Source organism: Bufo bufo, chromosome 3 (genome assembly GCF_905171765.1).
Source record: "Bufo bufo chromosome 3, aBufBuf1.1, whole genome shotgun sequence".
Lineage (NCBI taxonomy): Eukaryota > Metazoa > Chordata > Amphibia > Anura > Bufonidae > Bufo > Bufo bufo.
Genome location: NC_053391.1, coordinates 40,317,195 through 40,339,222, shown reverse-complemented (window position 1 = coordinate 40,339,222; position 22,028 = coordinate 40,317,195). Strand labels below are relative to the sequence as shown.

At 47.5% G+C, this 22,028-nt stretch overlaps 1 protein-coding gene across 1 annotated transcript in view; it reads left to right on the top strand.

Annotated features, from left to right (window-relative positions):
• CHAF1B (chromatin assembly factor 1 subunit B) overlaps positions 1–22,028 on the top strand; it is a 34,933-nt gene continuing 12,905 nt past the window's right edge. Inside the window, exons 1-8 of the mRNA XM_040423112.1 lie at positions 1–49; positions 2,338–2,461; positions 6,834–6,966; positions 16,796–16,913; positions 18,419–18,522; positions 18,855–18,951; positions 21,354–21,441; positions 21,905–21,998. Coding sequence (XP_040279046.1) covers positions 2,339–2,461; positions 6,834–6,966; positions 16,796–16,913; positions 18,419–18,522; positions 18,855–18,951; positions 21,354–21,441; positions 21,905–21,998 — 757 coding nt within the window. The 5' untranslated portion in view covers positions 1–49; position 2,338. The remainder of the gene's footprint in view (positions 50–2,337; positions 2,462–6,833; positions 6,967–16,795; positions 16,914–18,418; positions 18,523–18,854; positions 18,952–21,353; positions 21,442–21,904; positions 21,999–22,028) is intronic.

The window sequence follows — 22,028 nt, the reverse complement described above, 5'->3', positions numbered from 1 at the left end:
GGGAAAGTTTCTTCAGTCAAACCGCGGACGGTGCCGGTCGTGTCGTGAGGTAAGTCCCGCTTCCGGAGGATCCCCGGCGGCTCTCAGCCCTATTCTACCACCGGACCGCAGTCGTGTAGCGCTGTATGCACCTTGCAGGGTTTAGTGCAGACTGGGACGGTATCGCCTGGGTTGGATGGGGCTCATTTATAATGCAGCAGGAGCATGGCTGTGTCTGTAATAATCTATAATGGCGTGTGTCTGAGATCAGGCAAGACGGTAACGGTCCGTTTTCATCGCTGACTGCAGCATCATCATCATCCCTATTTTATCACATGGACTACAACTCCCAGCCTCCTCAACTGCGCGTGTGGGGGATGGGAGAGTGTCTGCTTGGGCTGTGTATAATGTATGATAGGGTTTATAACAATGCTAATATGTATTTATATAGTGTGTGTGCAGCAGAGCCGAGTTTGTCATGTGACACAACAATGCTCCAGATTTACATAGGACTGCAGGTAAACTCTTATTTCTGGGCCCCCACAGCTGTAGAAACTGGGGGGCCCCAACTGCATCACCAGCAGCGATCTGAAGCCTCCTATGTAAGTGTGAACAGAGCCCGAGGGGCATCTATCAAACTGGTGTAAAGTAGAAATGGCTTAGCTGCCCATAGCAACCAATCAGATTCCACCTTTCATTTTCCAAAGGAGCTGTGCAAAATGAAAGGTGGAATCTGATTGGTTGTTATGGGCAGCTAAGCCATTTCTACTTTACACCAGTTTGATAAATCTCCCCCAGTGTCTGGACTGGTGTCCACTTCTAGGAGATCAGGACCAGCTATGGACATGTTTACCGCCTCTGACTGTGATCAAGGGTGCTGCTGTTCACTGACAGCAAGCAGGTACACAGCTGGTCCTGCCATAAGTGTGAGCTATAGTCCAGATACAGATGTATCCAAGAGGATTCTCATTCAATGACAGCAAGCGTAGATCCTCCCAATTTGTCATCAGTATTTGATCCCCTCTGATGAGCTGTTTGAGAAGGCACTGGTGCTTGCAGCTCACCAAGCACAGCGCCATACATTGTATAGTGGCCGTGCTCGGTATCGCGCATTGACTTCTATGGGGCTGAGCTGCTCCTGGGTCATGTGACCGATGACTGTGTCGTCACTCGTTCTAGGAAAAGCTCACAGAAGTCCCACCGCCTTCTCAAACAGCTGATCAGGCGGGGGTGTCGGAGCCCCACAGATTAGTGTAAAAGTCTCAGAAAACCCCTTTATAGGTGTATTTCCCAAATCCTAACTCGAGGAGTATCCCGGAGTGAGAGTTTTGGGGAGGTGGGGGCTGTTTGCGCCCGCTCAAATTATTACCACTGTGGTCTCTAATCATGCCGGGAGCTGTAGTTTTGGCAGCCTCAGCCGCCTTTCTTGCATGTACAGGGGTCCTCCAGCTCTCGTCTGACATTATCAGTAGGTATGTTGGATTTCAGCATGCCCAGTCCTTTGTTATCCACAGGGGTCCCCCTCCCCCCCCATTGATAACACATGCACTCAGCTTAGGGATGACTGTTGGCTGACAGCAATGGTTGTCTCATCATGGACAATGGGGCATATTGCTAGGATATGCCCCCATTGTCTTATAGGTGAGGGTCCCACTGCTGAGACCCACACCTATATTGAGAACGGAGCCCCACAAGGTGGTGGCTGGAGGACTCCGGTCCGGCCACCACTTGGGGGCATATCCTAGTGATATGCCCCTATTGTCCATGAGGAGACAACCCCTTTAAAGGGTCACTGAGCTTTCACAAAACTTCTGATATGTTATAGCTGTTTTCAGTGGGGGTCCGAGTGCTGAGACCCCCGCTGATAGAACGAGGAGACGGAAGCATTCTCTCCTCGCTGCAGTGGATGGAAGTAAGATTGCTCCATAGACTTCCTATTGAGTCTCTCCCTTCTTCTCCTGCAGTGACGGGAGAGGGCGCTATACAAGCTCAGAACTCGGACCCCGCTTAAAGGGGTAATGCTGCAGCATACACCCCAGCCCCTCACACACAATACACTCACCTCCCTTCCCGCACGGCCGCCGCTGCTGGTCCCTGATGAAAACATCTGCCTGGGGGGGGGGGGGGGGTACGGTGCAGCCAATGGCAGATGCTGATGGTGTCTTGCCTCCCCTGCATCGCGGGTGACGCTAGGGAGGCTCTTCACCCCCTGCCATTGACTATCTAGCTGCCACAGTCCAGTTTCTCTTCTCATCGTCCACTTTGCAGTCGCTCTGATAGATGATTACTAAGTGCACCCCACCAGGACCTGTTGGGATTTGATTATGTTCCGTAATCTGTCTCTTTCTTTCTCTTCAGAATGAAGGTCATCACCTGTGAGATTTCCTGGCACAACCGCGAGCCGGTGTACAGCGTCGATTTTCAGCATGGCAACCACAAATATAACAGACTGGCCTCTGCCGGGGTTGATACTGCAGTGCGGGTGAGTTTATTATGTAGAAGCCCATACAGGGCGGGGGGGGGGGGGGGCACCGACAAGTCGATTTTATAAATGGTGGACAAAAGAAATATTTTGATGGTTCTCCAGCAACTGGAATCCATAGATGAGTTGAATTGGCAAATATTAGGTTTGTAGATTGCAAATACAACAACTTTCAGAGTGACATTTGTCGCTGAAAAGTCGAGCAATGCATCCAAAAATTGGATTTTGTGTTGTCACGTTGCGACACCATTGACAGTCATTAGAAAATATGTGGCCAGACTTTTTAACGATAAATGTTGTTGTGTAGGTGGATTCTTACTCCAAGATCTGCATCTAAAATCACTTCTGCCTCGGTGCTACGGCTCCAGTAAGGTTTAGCGGCAATGGACTTATCAAAAAGCTTTTTGGTGCAGAAATCGTGGGAACCTGCAGCGTGCTACTTATTTTTTATATTTTTTTCTGCTCAAAAAAAAAAAAAAAAAGGTTGATGTTCAAATGCATTGGCAGCGGTCAGACTACATTTTTGTAGAGCACAAAATTTGCAATAATTCAAATAAATAGGCATGCATAACGTTAGAAAGTACCTATTTACAGTATGCAGGGAAACCAGTAATAATAAAAAGTGTTTGGATTGTCTTATTTAGGCATCCAGAACATTTTAATATTTTTTTTCCTGATCGCCACACATGATTGATCCATGATCATGGATTCATTTTTCCATCACATTATACACTGCTTGTTTCCATGGTTACGACCACCCTGCAATCCATCAATGGTGGTCGTGCTTGCACACTATAGGAGAAAAAAAACACCGGTCTGTGTGCGTTCCCATGGTCCCGGCCACCAGAGAGGCCGACACTTTTTCCTATAGTTTCCAAGCACGGCCTCCACTGGTGGATTGCAGGGTGGTCGTAACCATGGAAAAAAGCAGTGTTTAATGTGATGGAAAAATGAATCCAGCCGGCAAAGGAGGCAATATGGACAATCGCAATACATTAGTAAGTGCCTTGTATTAACTTTCTCTACATGATAAATGCCATTTGCTGAAGTGAGAGACAACCCCTTTTTAGAAAATTAAACAAAAGATGCTTTTCTTTTTTTGTCCCCATAGGGGACTTAATCATATGGTTGTTTGTTTATACCATAGACTGCAATAGTCCGAGATTTTTACTAGTTTCCTATTCAGCCCTGCTGCTTAAAGGGGTCATCCCCTATAATGCCCCTCACACAAATTGTACTTGCCTCGCTCCCCGGCACCTGCGCAGCCGCTGCTGCATCTCCCTGTCGCACGTATCAAAACATCCGGGGACAGGATGCTGCTGTTGCTTATTGGCCCCAGCATCTGATGGGTTAAATCTAAATTATTTGTTTCCAGTCATTGAGGCCACGTGCCAACTGTATTAAATGACTCGTTGCTTGTACTGGTGTCTGACGCCTGTGTAAGAGTTACTGTGACCTCTCTGCCTGGGATACAGAATACTATCTGATACTGACGCGTAATCCGCACCAAAATCCATGTCAAATCCGACTTGTGTATGTAGCCGAATAGGCCGGGTATTCTCTGGGTGAGGCAAAGCCTTTCAGTCATCTCTGCTCCCCAACATGGAGATGCCGTTCACAGCAGCTTCTATAAGTAGGTGCTAATTCTGCCCTCTGATCCAGTCTAGAACTTGATGATCTCCATTGTATCATTTTTCTTGAGGACTGAAGATGCAGTGTAAAGTACAACTGGCTTAGTTGCCTATAGCAACCAATCAGATTTCACCTTTTCATTTTTCACAGCTTCTTTGGAAAATGAAACGTGGAATCTGATTGGTTGCTATGGGCAACTAAGCCAGCTGTACAGTTGTGGCCAAAAGTTTTGAGAATGACACAAATATTAGTTTTCACAAAGTTTGCTGCTAAACTGCTTTTAGATCTTTGTTTCAGTTGTTTCTGTGATGTAGTGAAATATAATTACACGCACTTCATATGTTTCAAAGGCTTTTATCGACAATTACATGACATTTAGGCCTCGTGCACACGACCGTTTTTTTTAAGGTCCGCAAAAACAGGGTCCGTAGGTCCGTGATCTGTTTTTTTTCACGGATCCATTGACTTTAATGGGTCCGTGAACCGTTGTCCGTCAAAAAAATAGGACAGGTCATATTTTTTTGACGGACAGGAACCGCGGATCACGGCCGCAGATGAACAACGGTGCATTTTCCGAGTTTTCAACGGACCCATTGAAAGTCAATGGGTCCGCAGAAAATCACGGAAAACGGAACAACGGCCACGGATGCACACAACGGTCATGAGGCCTTATGCAAAGAGTCAGTATTTGCAGTGTTGGCCCTTCTTTTTCAGGACCTCTGCAATTCGACTGGGCATGCTCTCAATCAACTTCTGGGCCAATTCCTGACTGATAGCAACCCATTCTTTCATAATCACTTCTTGGAGTTTGTCAGAATTAGTGGGTTTTTGTTTGTCCACCCGCCTCTTGAGGATTGACCACAAGTTCTCAATGGGAAGAAGATCTGGGGAGTTTCCAGGCCATGGACCCAAAATGTCAACATTTTGGTCCCCGAGCCACTTAGTTATCACTTTTGCCTTATGGCACGGTGCTCCATCGTGCTGGAAAATGCATTGTTCTTCACCAAACTGTTGTTGAATTGTTGGAAGAAGTTGCTGTTGGAGGGTGTTTTGGTACCATTCTTTATTCATGGCTGTATTTTTGGGCAAAATTGTGAATGAGCCCACTCCCTTGGATGAGAAGCAACCCCACACATGAATGGTCTCAGGATGCTTTACTGTTGGCATGACACAGGACTGATGGTAGCGCTCACCTTTTCTTCTCCGGACAAGCCTTTTTCCAGATGCCCCAAACAATCGGAAAGAGGCTTCATCGGAGAATATGACTTTGCCCCAGTCCTCAGCAGTCCATTCACCAAACGTTCTGCAGAAGATCAATCTGTCCCTGATGTTTTTTTTGGAGAGAAGTGGCTTCTTTGCTGCCCTTCTTGACACCAGGCCATCTTCCAAAAGTCTTGGCCTCACTGTGCGTGCAGATGCGCTCACACCTGCCTGCTGCCATTCCTGAGCAAGCTCTGCACTGGTGGCACTCCGATCCCGCAGCTGAATCCTCTTTAGGAGACGATCCTGGCGCTTGCTGGACTTTCTTGGACGCCCTGAAGTCTTCTTAACAAGAATTGAACCTCTTTCCTTGAAGTTCTTGATGATCCTATAAATTGTTGATTGAGGTGCAATCTTAGTAGCCACAATATCCTTGCCTGTGAAGCCATTTTTATGCAACGCAATGATGGCTGCACGCGTTTCTTTGCAGGTCACCATGGTTAACAATGTAAGAACAATGATTTCAAGCATCACCCTCCTTTTAACATGTCAAGTCTGCCATTTTAACCCAATCAGCCTGACATAATGATCTCCAGCCTTGTGCTCATCAACATTCTCACCTGAGTTAACAAGACGATTACTGAAATGATCTCAGCAGGTCCTTTAATGACAGCAATGAAATGCAGTGGAAAGGTTTTTTTGGATTAAGTTAATTTTCATGGCAAAGAAGGACTATGCAATTCATCTGATCACTCTTCATAACATTCTGGAGTATATGCAAATTGCTATTATAAAAACTTAAGCAGCAACTTTTCCAATTTCCAATATTTATGTAATTCTCAAAACTTTTGGCCACAACTGTACTTTACACCCCTTTGTCTTGCAGCTTGAGGAAGGGGTATTTGGGGGGTACAGCTAACACCCTTTTCATCAGCTGAAGCCGAGGACTGTAGTTTGTGGTGGACGTGTCGGGTTGGATCTAAAGGCGTTAAGAGAGATTGCACGCAGAACTGGAATTTCAGTATGGGGGGGTGGGGGGATTGTGAAGGTATGTTCACATATGTTGGATTTAAAAGGATTGTCCCTCACCTCAGATGGGGATAAGGATCTGTTTGGTTGGGGGTGCAACCGCTTGACCCCTCCACCAAGCACAAGATTAAAGTCTCGGTGAATAAATGGTAGCATATTTGTACTACCACTCCGGTAATCTCTGTTACTGCTGGTGATAGCCGAGTGCTGTAGTCGACTTCTCGTTGGCATAGGGATGAATAGAGCAGAACTGCAGATGTTTGACCCTGTTGTTGTGACAAGTGGGGGCCCCAGCAGTTGGGCGCCCCCCCCCCCCCCCCACAGATCAGATACATACAAACCTGTAGAAAGGCGATTAGTCCTCTAAAATCTGAGTCAGTTGGTAGCCACATACAAAGTGAAAAGACCCGTGGTTTTGTTGACAGTGACCTTAATGAGATCTATGGCCCAGACAATAACAGACGTTTTCATTTTTTAGAGACTTGATTGTTCCTTTTCTTTCTTTTGTCAGCTATGGAAGGTGGAGAAAAATGAAGAAGGGAAAGCAGTGGTAGAGTTTCTAGCCAGTCTCTCTCGTCACACCAAGGCCGTCAACGTTGTGCGATTCTCCACCAATGGGGAGATCTTGGCATCAGGTGGAGATGGTAAGGTTCATTTTACATTTTCCGCTTTCAAGTTTCTGTGGTTTCTATCATTGGTTTCTTCTAATGTGGAATGTAAAATTGTTGCTTGACCTAAAAGTTTACCGTTGCTTTGCTGTTGGGTACAGGCTATTGCTCCCTGTTATCAGCTGTCTCTGACTGGGTCAAAGCCCCACTGTAATGTTATTCAGTAGGCTTAATAATGCGTAGCGTAGGAAGACTCGCCTTGATCGCTGCTTTAACCCATTGCCACGTCACACCATACTATTACATTGCTCAGGGACTGTGCCTGCATCATCAGCAGTAATATTCAGTGCGCAACCTGTTGTAGCCGCTGGGATTGGAGTTCACAGCATAATGTAAGTACAGTACTGTAGACCTGCGATCAGAAATGGTCAGAGGAGCGATGTTCGCTATGGGAAATAGAGCAAACTTGTCTGTGTGGAATTAGCCTTAGGACGCTTTCAGACGAGCGAGTGTCACCTTCCAGACTCGAAGCGCAGCACCCGTCTTAAACTTCCAGAACGGCCGGTGTCACATAGCATTATAGTGAATTATGATGTTTAGGCCTCTTTCACACGAACGATATGGATTGGCTTCGGATGCGTTCAGTGAAACTCGCACTATTTTGCAAGCAAGTTCAGTCAGTTTTGTCTGCGATTGCGTTCAGTTTTTTCAGCGCGGGTGCAATGTGTTTTTCACGCGTGTGATAAACTGAAGGTTTACAAACAACATCTCTTAGCAACCATCAGTGAAAAACGCATTGCACCCTCACGTTTTTCACTGAAGCTCCATTCTCTTCTATGGGGCCAGGGCTGCGTGAAAAACACAGAATATAGAACAGGGAACGCAGAACTGATGTACACAGACCCACTGAAATGAATGGGTCAGGATTCAGTGCAGGTGCTATGCGTTCACTTAACCAATCGTACCTGCATGGAAAGCTCACTCGTGTAAAAGGGGACTTAGAGGTCTGAAATGTATTGGATAACAGTGAAATATTGCTGTCAGTGTTATCCAATACATTCCAGAGCTGTAAGGCCCCTTTCACACGGGCGAGTATTCCGCGCGGGAGGTGAACGCATTGCACCCGCACTGAATCCTGACCCATTCATTTCTATGGGGCTGTGCACACGACCGGTGATTTTCACGCATCACTTGTGCGTTTAGTATAAATCGCAGCATGCTCCTCTTTGTGGGTTTTTCACGTAACGCAGGCCCCATAGAAATGAATGGGGTTGCGTGAAAATCGCAAGTGCGGATGCAGTGCGATTTTCACACACAGTTGCTAGGAGACGATTGGGATGGGGACCCGATCATTATTATTTCCCCTCATAACATGGTTATAAGGGAAAATAATAGCATTCTGAATACAGAATGCATAGTACAATAGCGCTGAAGGGGTTAAAAAAATAATAATTAAACTCTCCTTAATCCACTTGCTCGCGCAGCCCGGCTTCTCTTCTGTCTTCTTTTTTGCTTTGTGCAGGAAAAGGACCTGTGGTGACGTCACTCCGATCATCACATGGTCCGTCACATGATCTTTTACCATGGACCATGTGATGACCGGAGTGACATCACCACAGGTTCTTTTCCTGCACATAGCAAAAAAGACAAAAGAGATGCCGGGCTGCGTGATCAAATGGATTAAGGTGAGTTTAATTATTTTTTATTATTTTTTTAACCCCTCCAGCGCTATTGTACTATGCATTCTGTATTAAGAATGCTATTATTTTCCCTTATAACATGGTTATAAGGGAAAATAATAGCAATCTACAGAACACCGATCCCAAGCCCGAACTTCTGTGATGAAGTTCGGGTTTGGGTACCAAACATGCTGATTTTCTCGCCCAATTCCTTGGGGGACACAGGAAACCTTGGGTATAGCTCATCTCCATAGGAGGCGTGACACTAAGTGAAAGACTGTTAAGCCCCTCCTCCAGCAGCTATACCCTCAGCCTGGAGCGAGCGACTACCAGTTTTTTGCTTAGTGTCAAGGAGGCAAGACACTCTCTGCACTGCAGAGCTGTCTTTGCTAAAGATTTTATTTTTTCTCTTTTATTATTTTCAACTTTTTTTCCTTTTTTCAACAGGGACAACAGAGTCGCATTAGACCTCTCTGTTTTCCCGGGGTTGAGCTGCGCCAGTGCCGGTTATCCGCACTGCTGCCTCCCCCACAGAAGAAAAGGAGGACCAGGGCAGCCCAGCTCCCCTGCATCCCGCCAGCACAAGGGTCGCCCACCTGCAAGCCCCTCTCCAGCTCCCTGCCACTTCGGTGCCAGTGGCTGAAGGGGCGTCCCTGCTGGATGGACAGAGGGTGAAAACGTCGATGGTGAGGTGGCTGTGCAGCCGTTCTACCCCCTCCCCCCCCCCCCCCCCCCCCGTTAGGGCCTGATGCTGCTGTCCCCTCTGCCTGACCTTCATGTCAGTTACAAGTTACAGCTCTCTTAGCTGTGAGTCCTGCGGCTCCTTTGTGTGTGGGGCAAAAGCGGAGCGATGCTCGTGGGGGAGGGTTACAGCGCAGTTTTACCTCAGGTGCGGCGGCCGTGGGCCGCCTTTCGTTATCAGCTGCTGGATAGCAGGCACACGTGTACTGCGGCTGTGTTCAACTGTCGGCTGATATTCTGACAAGCGCACGCTCTTGTCCGGCCACTGGTGTGCGTTCGCCTCCACTTATATGGAAGTGAACGGGGGACATTATTCTGTGGGGTTTCGGCGGCATGTAATATTTTGAATCACGCGCGCGCGCGAGAAGTTTTATCGGTGGGCGGAGCTTCGTTCCGTTCCACTGTACATGTTAGGCTTCAGTCAAGGGGCGGACGTCTTTCTTCCCGCTCCTCACTAGCCCCGCCTCCTCTTCGTGCCTGCCTGCTCTCAGGACAGATTACCTCAGGGCTCTGAGGACCGCTGCTGTTGCCGCTGCTGTTGCCGCTGCTGTGCCGTCTGCTCCCACTGTGACCTGGTAGGACTGTTGACCCCTTCCAGCACTGCAGCCCTCTGGCCTGGACGTTTTTGTATATTACTTCCAGCCAACATGTCTGACCCCTCAGTGCCTGCTGGTCCTTGGTATCATACCTGCACCGCATGTAAGGCACCCCTTCCTCAAGGGCAGCCTGACCCGCATTGCTCGGCTTGCAAAGCCCCATTACAGGGTCCGCCATCTGCTGTGTCACCCCCTGGCCTCTTGGATCCCCCTGACTGGGCTAGATCCCTTTCCCAGACTGTGGTCAGTCTCACTAATGTTGTGGGCCGCCTTGCAGATACATTGCCCTTACCGCAGCTGGATAATTCCCCTGCTGGGCCCTCCGGGTCCGCTACCTTAGCTGACCCGTCTGAGTCTCTCTCTCCAGGCGACACCTCCAGAGTCCGTCAACTCCAGAAGCGGTCCAGGGCGGAGCACCTATCATCCTCGGATGCTTCGGTATCACCCCCAAGGGTGCGCCCTCAGTCGGGTCCTTCCTCATTACAGGATATGCCCTCTGAAGGGGAACTAGCCGATTCTGATTGGGATATGGACTCGGCCTTGCCTTCAAAGCTGGCTTCTGCTGTGGGCCATCTTATTAACAATATCCGTGATACCTTTAAGATTCACGATGACCCTCCTAATTCTGAAAAGGCCAGTGTTTCCTTTTTTCGCCAAAAACAGGCGTCTGCGGTTTTTCCCCTCCACGCTGACTTCTCGTCGGTGGTTTCTAAGGCCTGGGCCCGTCCTGATGCCCGTTTTACCCCGCCTAAGAAGTTGGATATCTGTTATCCATTCCCGGCGGATTGCATTACAAACTGGGCGTCACCACCTAAAGTCGACCCCCCTGTGGCCCGTTTGTCCAAAAGCACGGCTATTCCCGTTGCAGATGGTTCTTCCTTACAATCCACGGAAGATCGCCGGATAGAGGCCATTACAAAGGGTATCTTTGCAGCCTCCGGTTCCGCCCTCAGGCCGGTCTTTGCCTCCGCTTGGGCTGGAAAAGCGGTTTCAGAATGGGCGTCTCAGCTGGATCAGGAGCTTGAATCCGACGTTCCCATTCAGGACCTCCGCGCTCTGGCCCAACTTATCGTTCAAGCCGGAAAATTTGTCTGTGAGGCATCCCTGGATGCGGGGGCTCTTATAGCCCGTTCATCTGCCCTGGCCGTTTCGGCTAGAAGGGAGCTTTGGTTAAAGGTTTGGACGGCGGACGCCACGTCAAAGCGGTCTCTTACTGGCCTTCCCTTCACTGGTTCTCGATTGTTCGGGGCCCGCTTGGATGAAATCATCTCTGAAGCCACGGGAGGGAAGAGTACACATCTTCCCCAATCAAGGACTAGGAGCACCACTCGAGGCCGTCCCACCTTTTCTCGCTTCAGGTCTTCCCGCAGAGCTCCCACACCTCGCACCACTTCAGGTCCATCCTCTAACCCTGTCCAAGACAGACGTAAGAAGCCTTTTTTTCGGACCCAGCCCTCCTGGCGCAAGTCACAGCCTGCTCGTCCTCCCGCGACCAAGCAGAACCCTACCTGAAGGTGCGCCCCCACCCACCCGGGTGGGGGGACGTCTCCTCCTGTTCAGGGACTTCTGGCAGACGCACGTCTCCGACGCCTGGGCTCTCGAGGTGGTGTCTTCCGGGTACAAACTCGAGTTTGCGTCCCTCCCCCCAGTTCGGTTCTTTCGCTCCCGGGTTCCTCGAGATCCCCAAAGGGCGGCCGATTTCTTTACTGCCACTCGTACCCTTCTGGACAAGGGGGTCATCGCTCCGGTTCCTATGGAGGAAAGATTCAAAGGGTTCTATTCGAACCTTTTTGTGGTCCCCAAAAAGGAAGGCTCGGTTCGTCCCATTCTGGATTTAAAACGGTTAAACCGTTTCCTTCGTCTTCAGCGGTTCCGGATGGAGTCTCTCAGGTCGGTGGTGGCCTCTCTGGAAAAAGGGGAGTTCCTGGCCTCTATCGACATCCAGGACGCCTACCTTCATATTCCAATCGCTCGGTGTCATCAGTGCTTTCTGCGCTTTGCAGTGGGGTCCGACCACTACCAGTTCGTTGCCCTCCCCTTCGGGCTGGCGACAGCCCCTCGCGTTTTCACAAAGGTCCTAGCCCCTGTCCTCGCCTTACTTCGTTCCAGGGGAGTTTTTCTTCTTCCATATTTGGACGATCTCCTTATCAAGGCACCCTCTCTGTCACTGACATCTGCCAGTGTGGACCTCTCGCTACAAACCTTACGCCGGTTCGGTTGGATTATCAATCTTCCCAAATCCGCTCTTGTTCCATCCAGGCAACTGATCTTTCTAGGGATGCTGCTGGATACAGATGCAGCGGAGGTTCGGCTTCCGTCAGAGAAGCGCCAGCTCCTTCATCGGTCGGTTCAGAGCCTTCTGAACCACCGCCGTCCTTCCTTCCGGTTCAGCATGCGGGTCTTGGGACAGATGGTATCCTGTTTCGAAGCAATCCCCTACGCGCAGTATCACTCCCGCACCTTTCAGACTGCCATTCTGTCCGCATGGGACAAGTCCCAGGAAAGTCTGGATCAGCACTTTCCCCTTCCCCCCCAGGTTCGCTCCTCTCTACTCTGGTGGTTACGGACCCCTCTCCAAGGGAAGTCCTTCCTACCGATAACTTGGTTGGTGATTACCACCGATGCCAGTCTGCGGGGTTGGGGGGGGGTGTTTCCTCCTCGGTCCGTACAAGGCACTTGGTCTCCATCGGAGTCCAAACTGCCGATCAACGTTCTGGAGCTGAGGGCGATTCTCCTCTCACTCCGGCATTGGACTTCGCTGCTTCAGGGTCACCCTGTTCGTGTCCAATCGGACAATGCCACGGCTGTGGCATACATAAATCATCAAGGGGGCACTCGCAGCGCGGCAGCAATGAGGGAGGTGTCTCTAATCCTTTGCTGGGCGGAAGTTCATGTTCCAGCCATTTCGGCCATTTACATCCCGGGGGTGGACAATTGGGCGGCGGATTTCCTCAGCCGGACGACGATCGACCCGGGCGAGTGGTCTCTGCACCCCGACGTCTTCGAGTCTCTTTGCCTCCGTTGGGGTCGTCCGGACGTGGATCTCATGGCCTCCAGATTCAACCACAAGCTCCCCACCTTCATGGCCAGAACCAAGGATCCGGATGCTTACGGCGCGGACGCGCTCGTCCTTCCCTGGACGGAGTTCTCTCTCCTCTACGTTTTTCCGCCCCTGCCTCTTCTTCCACGAGTCCTTCGGAAGATCGCGGCGGAGGGCACGCCTGCGATCCTAATAGCCCCGGATTGGCCTCGTCGTCCTTGGTACGCCGACCTTATGTTGCTCCTGGCAGACGCCCCCTTGCCTCTGCCTCTAAGAGAAGACCTCCTCTCTCAAGGGCCGATCTTCCACCAGCATTTAGGGTCGCTACGTTTAGCGGCGTGGCTATTGAGACCGCGGTCCTAACGCGGCGGGGGTTTTCTGCTGACGTGGTCCGTACCATGATTCGTGCGCGTAAACCGGCATCGTCCAGGATTTATTACCGAACCTGGCGGGCCTATTTGAACTTCTGCGAGACCTTAGATGTTCATCCCCTTCGGTTTTCTCTCCCCACGATTTTATCCTTCTTGCAGTCTGGTCTGGACTTGGGTTTGGGTCTCAGTACCCTAAAGGGTCAGATCTCAGCGCTTTCGATCCTTTTTCAGCGACCTCTGGCTCCGCTCGGTCCAGTTAAGACTTTTCTGCAGGGGGTTGCTCACTATGCTCCCCCGTATCGCGCTCCCGTTCCATCTTGGGATCTTAATGTTGTGCTGACGGCTCTCCAATCTTCTCCTTTCGAGCCTTTGCGCAGGGTTTCCCTTCGCTTGTTGTCTTGCAAAGTTTTTTTCCTCGTAGCCATCACGTCTCTTCGGCGTGTGTCTGAATTGGCGGCACTTTCTTGCGTAGAACCCCTCTTGGTTTTTCACCAGGACAAGGTGGTTCTCCGCCCGGTTCCGGATTTCCTTCCGAAGGTGGTGTCCGCTTTTCACCTGAATGAAGATATTATCCTTCCTTCTCTGTGCCCGTCCCCGTCTCATCCTCGGGAACGGGATCTTCACCGTCTGGATGTTGTTAGGGCTCTGAGGATCTACTTGGATGTAACTAGACCCTTTCGGCGCTCGGATTCTCTATTTGTGGTTCCGGAGGGTCCGCGCAGGGGGCTGGCGGCATCTAAAGTGGTTATTGCCCGCTTCATCAAGATGGCTATTGCTGAGGCTTACAGTGCTAAGGGCAGGGAACCGCCCTTTGGTGTTACCGCTCATTCTACCAGAGCGGTCGGGGCTTCCTGGGCTCAGCGAAATCGAGCTTCGGCTGAACAATTGTGTAAGGCGGCCACCTGGTCTTCTTTGCACACTTTCACAAAGTTCTACAAGGTGAACACTTATGCATCGGCGGATGCTGCTTTGGGCCGCCTGGTCTTGCAGGCGGCGGTGCCTTAATGCCTATGGTGCTTTAATTCACTTTGGGTTGTGGTCCCTCCCTATTTGTGGACTGCTTTTGAACGTCCCAAGGTTTCCTGTGTCCCCCAAGGAATTGGGCGAGAAAACGAGATTTTTGTATAACTTACCAGTAAAATCTCTTTCTCGCTCTTCCTTGGGGGACACAGCACCCACCCATTGTTTTGGTTGCCCTGACGGGAGTTTTGACTTGTTGGTGTTAATTTGGTTGATCCTTGCCTTTGTTTTAACTACTTGGGCACATAACTGGTAGTCGCTCGCTCCAGGCTGAGGGTATAGCTGCTGGAGGAGGGGCTTAACAGTCTTTCACTTAGTGTCACGCCTCCTATGGAGATGAGCTATACCCAAGGTTTCCTGTGTCCCCCAAGGAAGAGCGAGAAAGAGATTTTACTGGTAAGTTATACAAAAATCTCGTTTTTCTCACGCGCGTGCAAAACGCATTACAATGTTTTGCACTCGCGCTGAAAAATCGTGCATGTTCCCGCAACGCACCCGCACCTTTTCCCGCAACGCCCGTCTGAAAGAGGCCTAAGGGTTACATAACATCATAAATCAATATAATGCTATGCGACCCCAAGTTCAGGACGGGAGCTGCGCTGCTGCTGGAGTTTCTGCATCTACTCTGAAAAGGGCTGGCTTCGCCGGAAATGTCGTCTAAGAGGCAACTTTTTGCTCCAAAAACTGCACCACAATTCTGGTGTAAAATTCTCCAAGCAAGCCAACTAATAGTTGGTATAGAGTCAGTCAGTGTCTACACCTGCACCAGATTTCTCATCCTGCCTGTGATCAATGCAGGTCTAGACAGCACAGGTTTTTGGTCATCTAGGACTAGTAATTCTGCCCTAATATGTGGAAGTTCTTTGAACAGTTGCAAAAAATAAAATAAAAAAATATTGCCCAAAAATAAAATGCAGCCAGCAGTTGAGAAATGTTAACGCTGCTTATTTAGAGGGGGTTGGTAAATGGATCCCGTCTCCAGGTTTTACACTCCCAAACAGTTCACACCATGCTGCAAGCCTTGCCAATACCACTCTAAAATTAGCCCTGGATAACTTACAAAAAGTAGTAAAAATTTTGCATGATGGATGCAAATTACTTCTCAGTGTTCACTAGGTGTATCCAGACCGTGCAAGTATCCTGGTCTGTTTCTAATCCAGTCACTTGTACTGTGACATGGATGACACCTCCTACATCAACCACAAGCCATTCTGTACAGCAGCTGACACAATCACACTGGGGGAGATTTATCAAACTAGAGAAAAGTAGAACTGGCCGAGTTGCCCATACCTTCCACAGCTATCTGCTTCCACCTTTCGTTTTCCAAAGGAGCTGTGAAAAATGAACGGTGGAATCTGATTAGTTGCTATGGGCAACAATGCCATTTCTTCTTTACACCAGTTTGATGAAATCTCCCCCAGTGCGTCGTGTTTGCCCTGTTTTGGATGGGGTAACATGTCCATACACCAGACCTGATGTAACTTCCAGGTTATTGGGTTCAGCTGTCAGTTGGCTGACAGCCTCAACGAATCCAAACTGAGGGCATTAGCAGGCATGAAGTTACTGTGTTCAATGGATGTAATACACACTTCAAAATGGTATTAATAAAAACTACAGATCGTCCCGCGAAAAATGAGCCCCCACACATCAGTAGATGTAACTATAAGAAAAAATTATGGGGATCAGAATATGGTGATGTGAAAAAAATATATTTTCAAAGTTTTAATTTTATCTATATATTAAAACCTATACGTATGTGGTATTGTAATTGTACTGACCCAGAGAATAAGGGCACAGAGCGCTGTAGGGACAAAACCTGTAAAACAGTGGAGGAATATTTTAAAAATTTTATTTCACCCTATTTAAAAAACATTTTTCCCGCTTTCTACTACATTGTATGCTATATGAAATGGTGCCAATAAAAAGTTCAACTTGTCCCCCAAAAAATTAAGCCCTCATATGGATGCGTAGATGGAGAAATGAAAGTTACGGCTCATGAAAGATAGGGAAGAAAATTAAAAACGCAAGAACGGAAAAACATCCGATATCCTAAGGGTTAATATTCCTTTTAAGTTTCAGCCAATTATTAAAATAAAAGCATAGCCGTGTTTAAGAAATTTCCAGCATTACTGGCACTTGCCATTTACCTATGGGGGCTAATCACTAGCTGACAGATCCAGGAGGCAGCATTTTTTCCAGGCAGTTGAATAGTGACAGTCTAAAAAGAGATTACCGCTTTACCTGCAGTCACTTTTGCAGGCAAAAGCAGTAAGTAGATTTATTATAACTGTACCGGACCTCTGCAACAAATTACCTTGAATTAAAAGGTGATTTATAGATAGATGTGTGTCTGTCAGATGTTCTGCGTTGCTGTAGATATCTGGAGAATTTTTATATACATACAGATTTTTTTTTCAGATGCAGTAATATTATTATGGAAACTAAGTGAAAGCAAAGAGGTGGAATCTACTCCTTTTAACGAAGAGGAGGAGACTGAGTTGAGCAAGGAGAACTGGACTGTATTTAAATCTCTGAGGTATCTGTTTTTCTATAAACCCTCGGGGGGGAGACATTCTTTTCTGTTCTAGACCCACTATTGGTTTCCTTACAAATGCATATGCAGGATAATGATCTAAATACTGCCTGTGGGATTGGGGGGTACTACGTGGAGAATATTTAAAGTGGCGCCGTACAAAGGTTTTGATCGGTGGGGATCTGAGGACTGAGACCCACACACACACACACCGCTCGCTAGAGAGAGCTCACATAGCGCACGCCCTCCCTAGCATCGCAGAATGTTTTCATCCGCGCGATGGAAAGATGCAGTGGCAGCCATCCGAGCTTCAGAAGCGACCCGGGGAGCGAGGTAAGTACATTGTTTGTGTGAGGGGCGCGGAGGTCGGATAACCGCTTTACCAGCTATTACAGCAGTATATGGCTCAAGGGCAATGATTGGCTGCAGTGGTCACATGTGGTATACAGGCACGTCTCTGCTGCAGTCATGTGAAAAAAACCCGCCCAGGAGGATCTTAGTGGCAGAGGTCGTTTGAACGGTTGCGTAAGACTTATTATGGTGCATTCAGACGACTATGTACTTTGTGGTCCACAAAAAATATGGCTGATGTCTGTGTTGCATACATAGATATATATATATTTTTTTGCGTCTTTTTGTAACAATGCCTATTAGTGTCCGCAATGCGGTCAAGAATAGGATATTATATCTACAGGGTGGGCCATTTATATGGGTACACCTTAATAAAATGGGAATGGTTGGTGATATTAACTTCCTGTTTGTGGCACATTAGTATATGTGAGGGGGGAAACTTTTCAAGATGGGTGTTGACCATGGTGGCCATTTTGAATCCAACTTTTGTTTTTTTCAATAGGAAGAGGGTCATGTGACACATCAAACTTATTGGGAATTTCACAAGAAAAACAATGGTGTTTTATGCTTGGTTTTAACGTAACTTTATTCTTTCATGAGTTATTTACAAGTTTCTGACCACTTATAAAATGTGTTCAATGTGCTGCCCATTGTGTTGGATTGTCAATGCAACCCTCATCTCCCACTCTTCACACACTGATAGCAACACCGCAGGAGAAATGCTAGCACAGGCTTCCAGTATCCGTAGTTTCAGGTGCTGCACATCTCGTATCTTCACAGCATAGACGATTGCCTTCAGATGACCCCCAAGATAAAAATGTCCTGGAGAAAAAGAACCTCTGCCTTCATCAGAAATCACATCTTGGGTCTCCTCTGTCTTCTTGTGAAGTTCCATCGCCTTCTCGCTAAGCCACACCCATTTTCAAGCTTGCTGTGTGGGGGGGGGGGGGGGGGTAGAAAGCCTAATTTTGTCAATTTGGAGCACTTTTTAGACATATCATAGGCGTAAGCACATTATGAATCGGAGCCATTGTGTGAACAGAATATATAAAATCTGTGATTGAATTTTTTTTTTTAATACAGCCATATCTTTTATCCTGGCAAAAGGGAAGGGCTAATCTAAGTGTAAACCTAAAATTATCGACTAAACTTTGCAGGGGTCACTTGGAAGATGTGTACGACATTAGCTGGACACAGGACAGCAACTTCATGGTTTCAGCGTCTGTGGACAATTCGGCTATTATGTGGGATGCTGTTAAAGGTGGGATTTTATTAGCTTTTTTAAAAAAAAAAATGTATTATTATTATTCAATGCGCAATGTTTACCATGCGATGGCACTTTGATGTGACACGAAGCTGAAGACAAAACCTCGAAAAAACTTTGAAGCCAGTCTGACAATTTGATGTATTTAGCAATTAGATCTTCACCGATTCACTTCAAAGATTCATTCAGCAATAGGTAGTATACCTATTTATATGTAGTTAGGGGAAATAACTTCTGATCTATCAGTGAATATACTCCAGTAAGTGTAATAGGATACTGGGGGTACCTCAACATTTGTCCATAATGTGCACTTGTCCCTTCTGTTGTAGGTCAGAAGATGTGTATATTTAATGAGCATAAGAGTTATGTGCAGGGTGTCACCTGGGATCCTCTAGGACAGTACATTGCAACGCTAAGCTGTGACCGGTAAGTCATTCTGTGCACGTTGCTATTGGGTAGTAGGGATGAGCGAACCTCAGGTTCAGGTTCTAGTCGCATTCCATTATCACAGAATGCCAAACAGAAGCCTTTAAGAGGAATTCCATCATAATAGAAGTCTATGGGCAGCTTAACAGACAGGACTCCTGCATAATGGAAACCAAGCGGATCCGTTATGCTGCCCATAGACTTGTATTATGACGGAATGCCTCTTAAAGGCTTCAGTTTGGCATTCTGTCATAGATTTCAGTTATATTACGTGATAAAGGACTCCATAACGGAATTCCACCTGAACACCTCAGGTTCGCTCATCCTTATTGCGTAGCACTAGATGTGTACATGTGTGTTATTTTTGGCTAAGATGATTCTTGTTTTCATGCAAAGCAGGAACATTGATTGGAAATTGGCAGTTTTGCGCTATTGGCGCCCTTTCACACGACCGTATTATTGGTCCGCATATCGTGCGGATCAGGAGTGGGTAGACCCATTTGTTTCCATTCAGCACACTGTGTGTTGTCCCCATCCGTATGTCTGATCCGCGGCTCCGCAAAAAAACATAAAACATGTCCTATTCTTGTCTGTTTTGCAGACAAGAATAGGGCATTTCTAACATAGGGAGGAGTGTGCAGGACCGCAAAATGAATGTGTGAATGGGCCCTTATGCACAACTGCCAAGGACTGTCATTTGTCTCGCTTGCTTTGTTTAAAATATGAGAGATTTACTTACGGTATCATCTTGAAGTCACAACTCTTTCAAATGATACCAGTTGCAATATTCTTGAAGCATCATCACCTGTGTGAAGATGGGGAACAGGATGAAAGGGCGAAGGAGGGCTGCCAAGAGTAAGAAAGACCACAGTCTTTTGGGCTAGTTTCAAACAAGCAATCTCAATGGGGGAAACGCGCTGCATGTGGGAGTGTGATTTCCTGCTCTGAATCCTGCTCCTCTGACAGTATAATGATGTATAATGCTGTGTGTCCCTGCCAGATCTCTAATCTACTGAAATGCCATCAGTTTAATCCAGTAGATGCAGGTCTGGCAGGGACGCACAGCATTCTAAATCATTGTAATGCCCTGCAATCCTGTCAGAGGAGCGGAGATCAGAATGGGAAATCGCACTCCCACATGCAGCATGTTTCTCGCATCAAACTCACTTGTCTGAAACTAGCCTTCCTGTTCCTCCCCCTGTACAGTCTCAGTGACCACACATAATATATGGCAAAAGGTGAGTAGTTGCACATCTTTTCACCTTTTTGCACCTAATTTGGCCCGTTACTTAACTCTGTGACTGTGATCTGGATGGAACATTTTTTGTTTCTTTAGTTTTGGTTATTTTATGAAGGTATGTATATTTTATAAATGTTTGTAGCCTCTGTCACATTTGAGGACAAGAATTGCTAATCTTTATGGACGGGACGTTCTCATTTTAGTAGTGTAGTATTGTATAGTATTACAGAAGTAGGGGGCTGTGTAGGGCATAGTGCAGGCATGTAAGATCACTGTGTGCATGAGCCATTAAAGAGGACCTTTCATGGGTCCAGACATTATGAAATAAGTAGGGGCTTTTGTTAGGGCATAGTGCAGGCATGTAAGATCACTTACTAGCTTATCTGTCCAGTGCTCTGGTAATAGCATCGGTACAGGGAGGAGGAGACGGTCCCGTTTCTCAATGGGCGTCTCCTTCTCCCTGGCTGTAGCGTTGTCCAATCACAGCAGAGAGCGTCACAACCAGGGAGAAAAAAAAGCTCACCTTCTCCCTGGTTGTGACACTCTCCGCTGTGATTGGACCGCGCTACAGCCAGGGAGAAGGAGACGCCCATTGAGAAAGGGGCCGTCTCCTCCTCCCTGTACCGATGCTATTTATTACCATACCAGGTAGGAAAAGTAAAAGGGGAGCACAGCGGGGGAACGGAGCGCCGGACAGATAAGCTAGTAAGTGATCTTACATGCCTGCACTATGCCCTACAAAACCCCCTACTTATTTCATAATGTCTGGACCCATGAAAGGTCCTCTTTAAGGGCTCATGCACACAGGCGTTGTTCGGCCCGCAAACAGCAGGTTCGTAATATGTGGACTTCGGCTGTGTGCACTCTGCGTCACAGATGCAGACACAGTCACTTGAATGGGTCCCAAATCCAGAAGGTCAGTGCGGAATGGAAGCACTAGGGAGTGCTTCTGTGGGTTCCTCTCCGTACCTCTGCACTGCCAAAAAAAAAAATAGAACCTGTTCAATTTTTTTGTGGTGTGGATGGATCACGGACCCATTCAAATTGTGGCCCCCCAATGCACGGAACGGCCTTGTGCATGAGGCCTAAGATGGAACATTTTAGAATGTAGTTTACAATTTTTATTAAATTATTTTTAAAAAATACATTTTTCCCTGTACAGAGTAATGAGAGTGTACAGAACTGAAACCAAAAGAGTCGCCTTCAATGTCAGCAAGATGTTGTCTGCTAACCCCACACCTGAAGGAGAGGTACAGTGTTTTTTTATTTTATTTTTGTCTTTCGGTTGCCTTATGATTATAGTGAATTTTGGTGACCAGCAATGTGTTTCATTTCACATGGAAACTTAAAGGCGTTTTCTGGAACTAACATATTGCTGACCTACTAATAGGATAGGTTATCAATATTCGATCGGTAGGAGCATCAGCTGCAGTACCCGGCAACGACCACTACACGGTGTACGGCGCTGTGGTCTACATTATTTACTGCAGCTCCTAATAGTTGATTGTTAGGGGTGTTGAGCCCCCACCAATATCATATTGATGACCTATCCTATAGATAGGACATCAGTATTTTAGTCCCAGAAAGCCCTTTTAATGATGACTGTCCTTAGATAAATTGTGCTATTAATGGGACAAAAAAAAAAGTTTAACTTTGAATGTACATTTTAGGCCTGGACATTTACAGACTTCTCTGTCTGTCTCTCACTTACAGACTAAAACTTACCGGATGTATCATGATGACAGTATGAAGTCTTTCTTTAGGAGGCTTACATTTACACCTGACGGCTCGCTCCTCCTCACACCAGGTCTGTTCCTATTTATGTGAGCATTTTCTA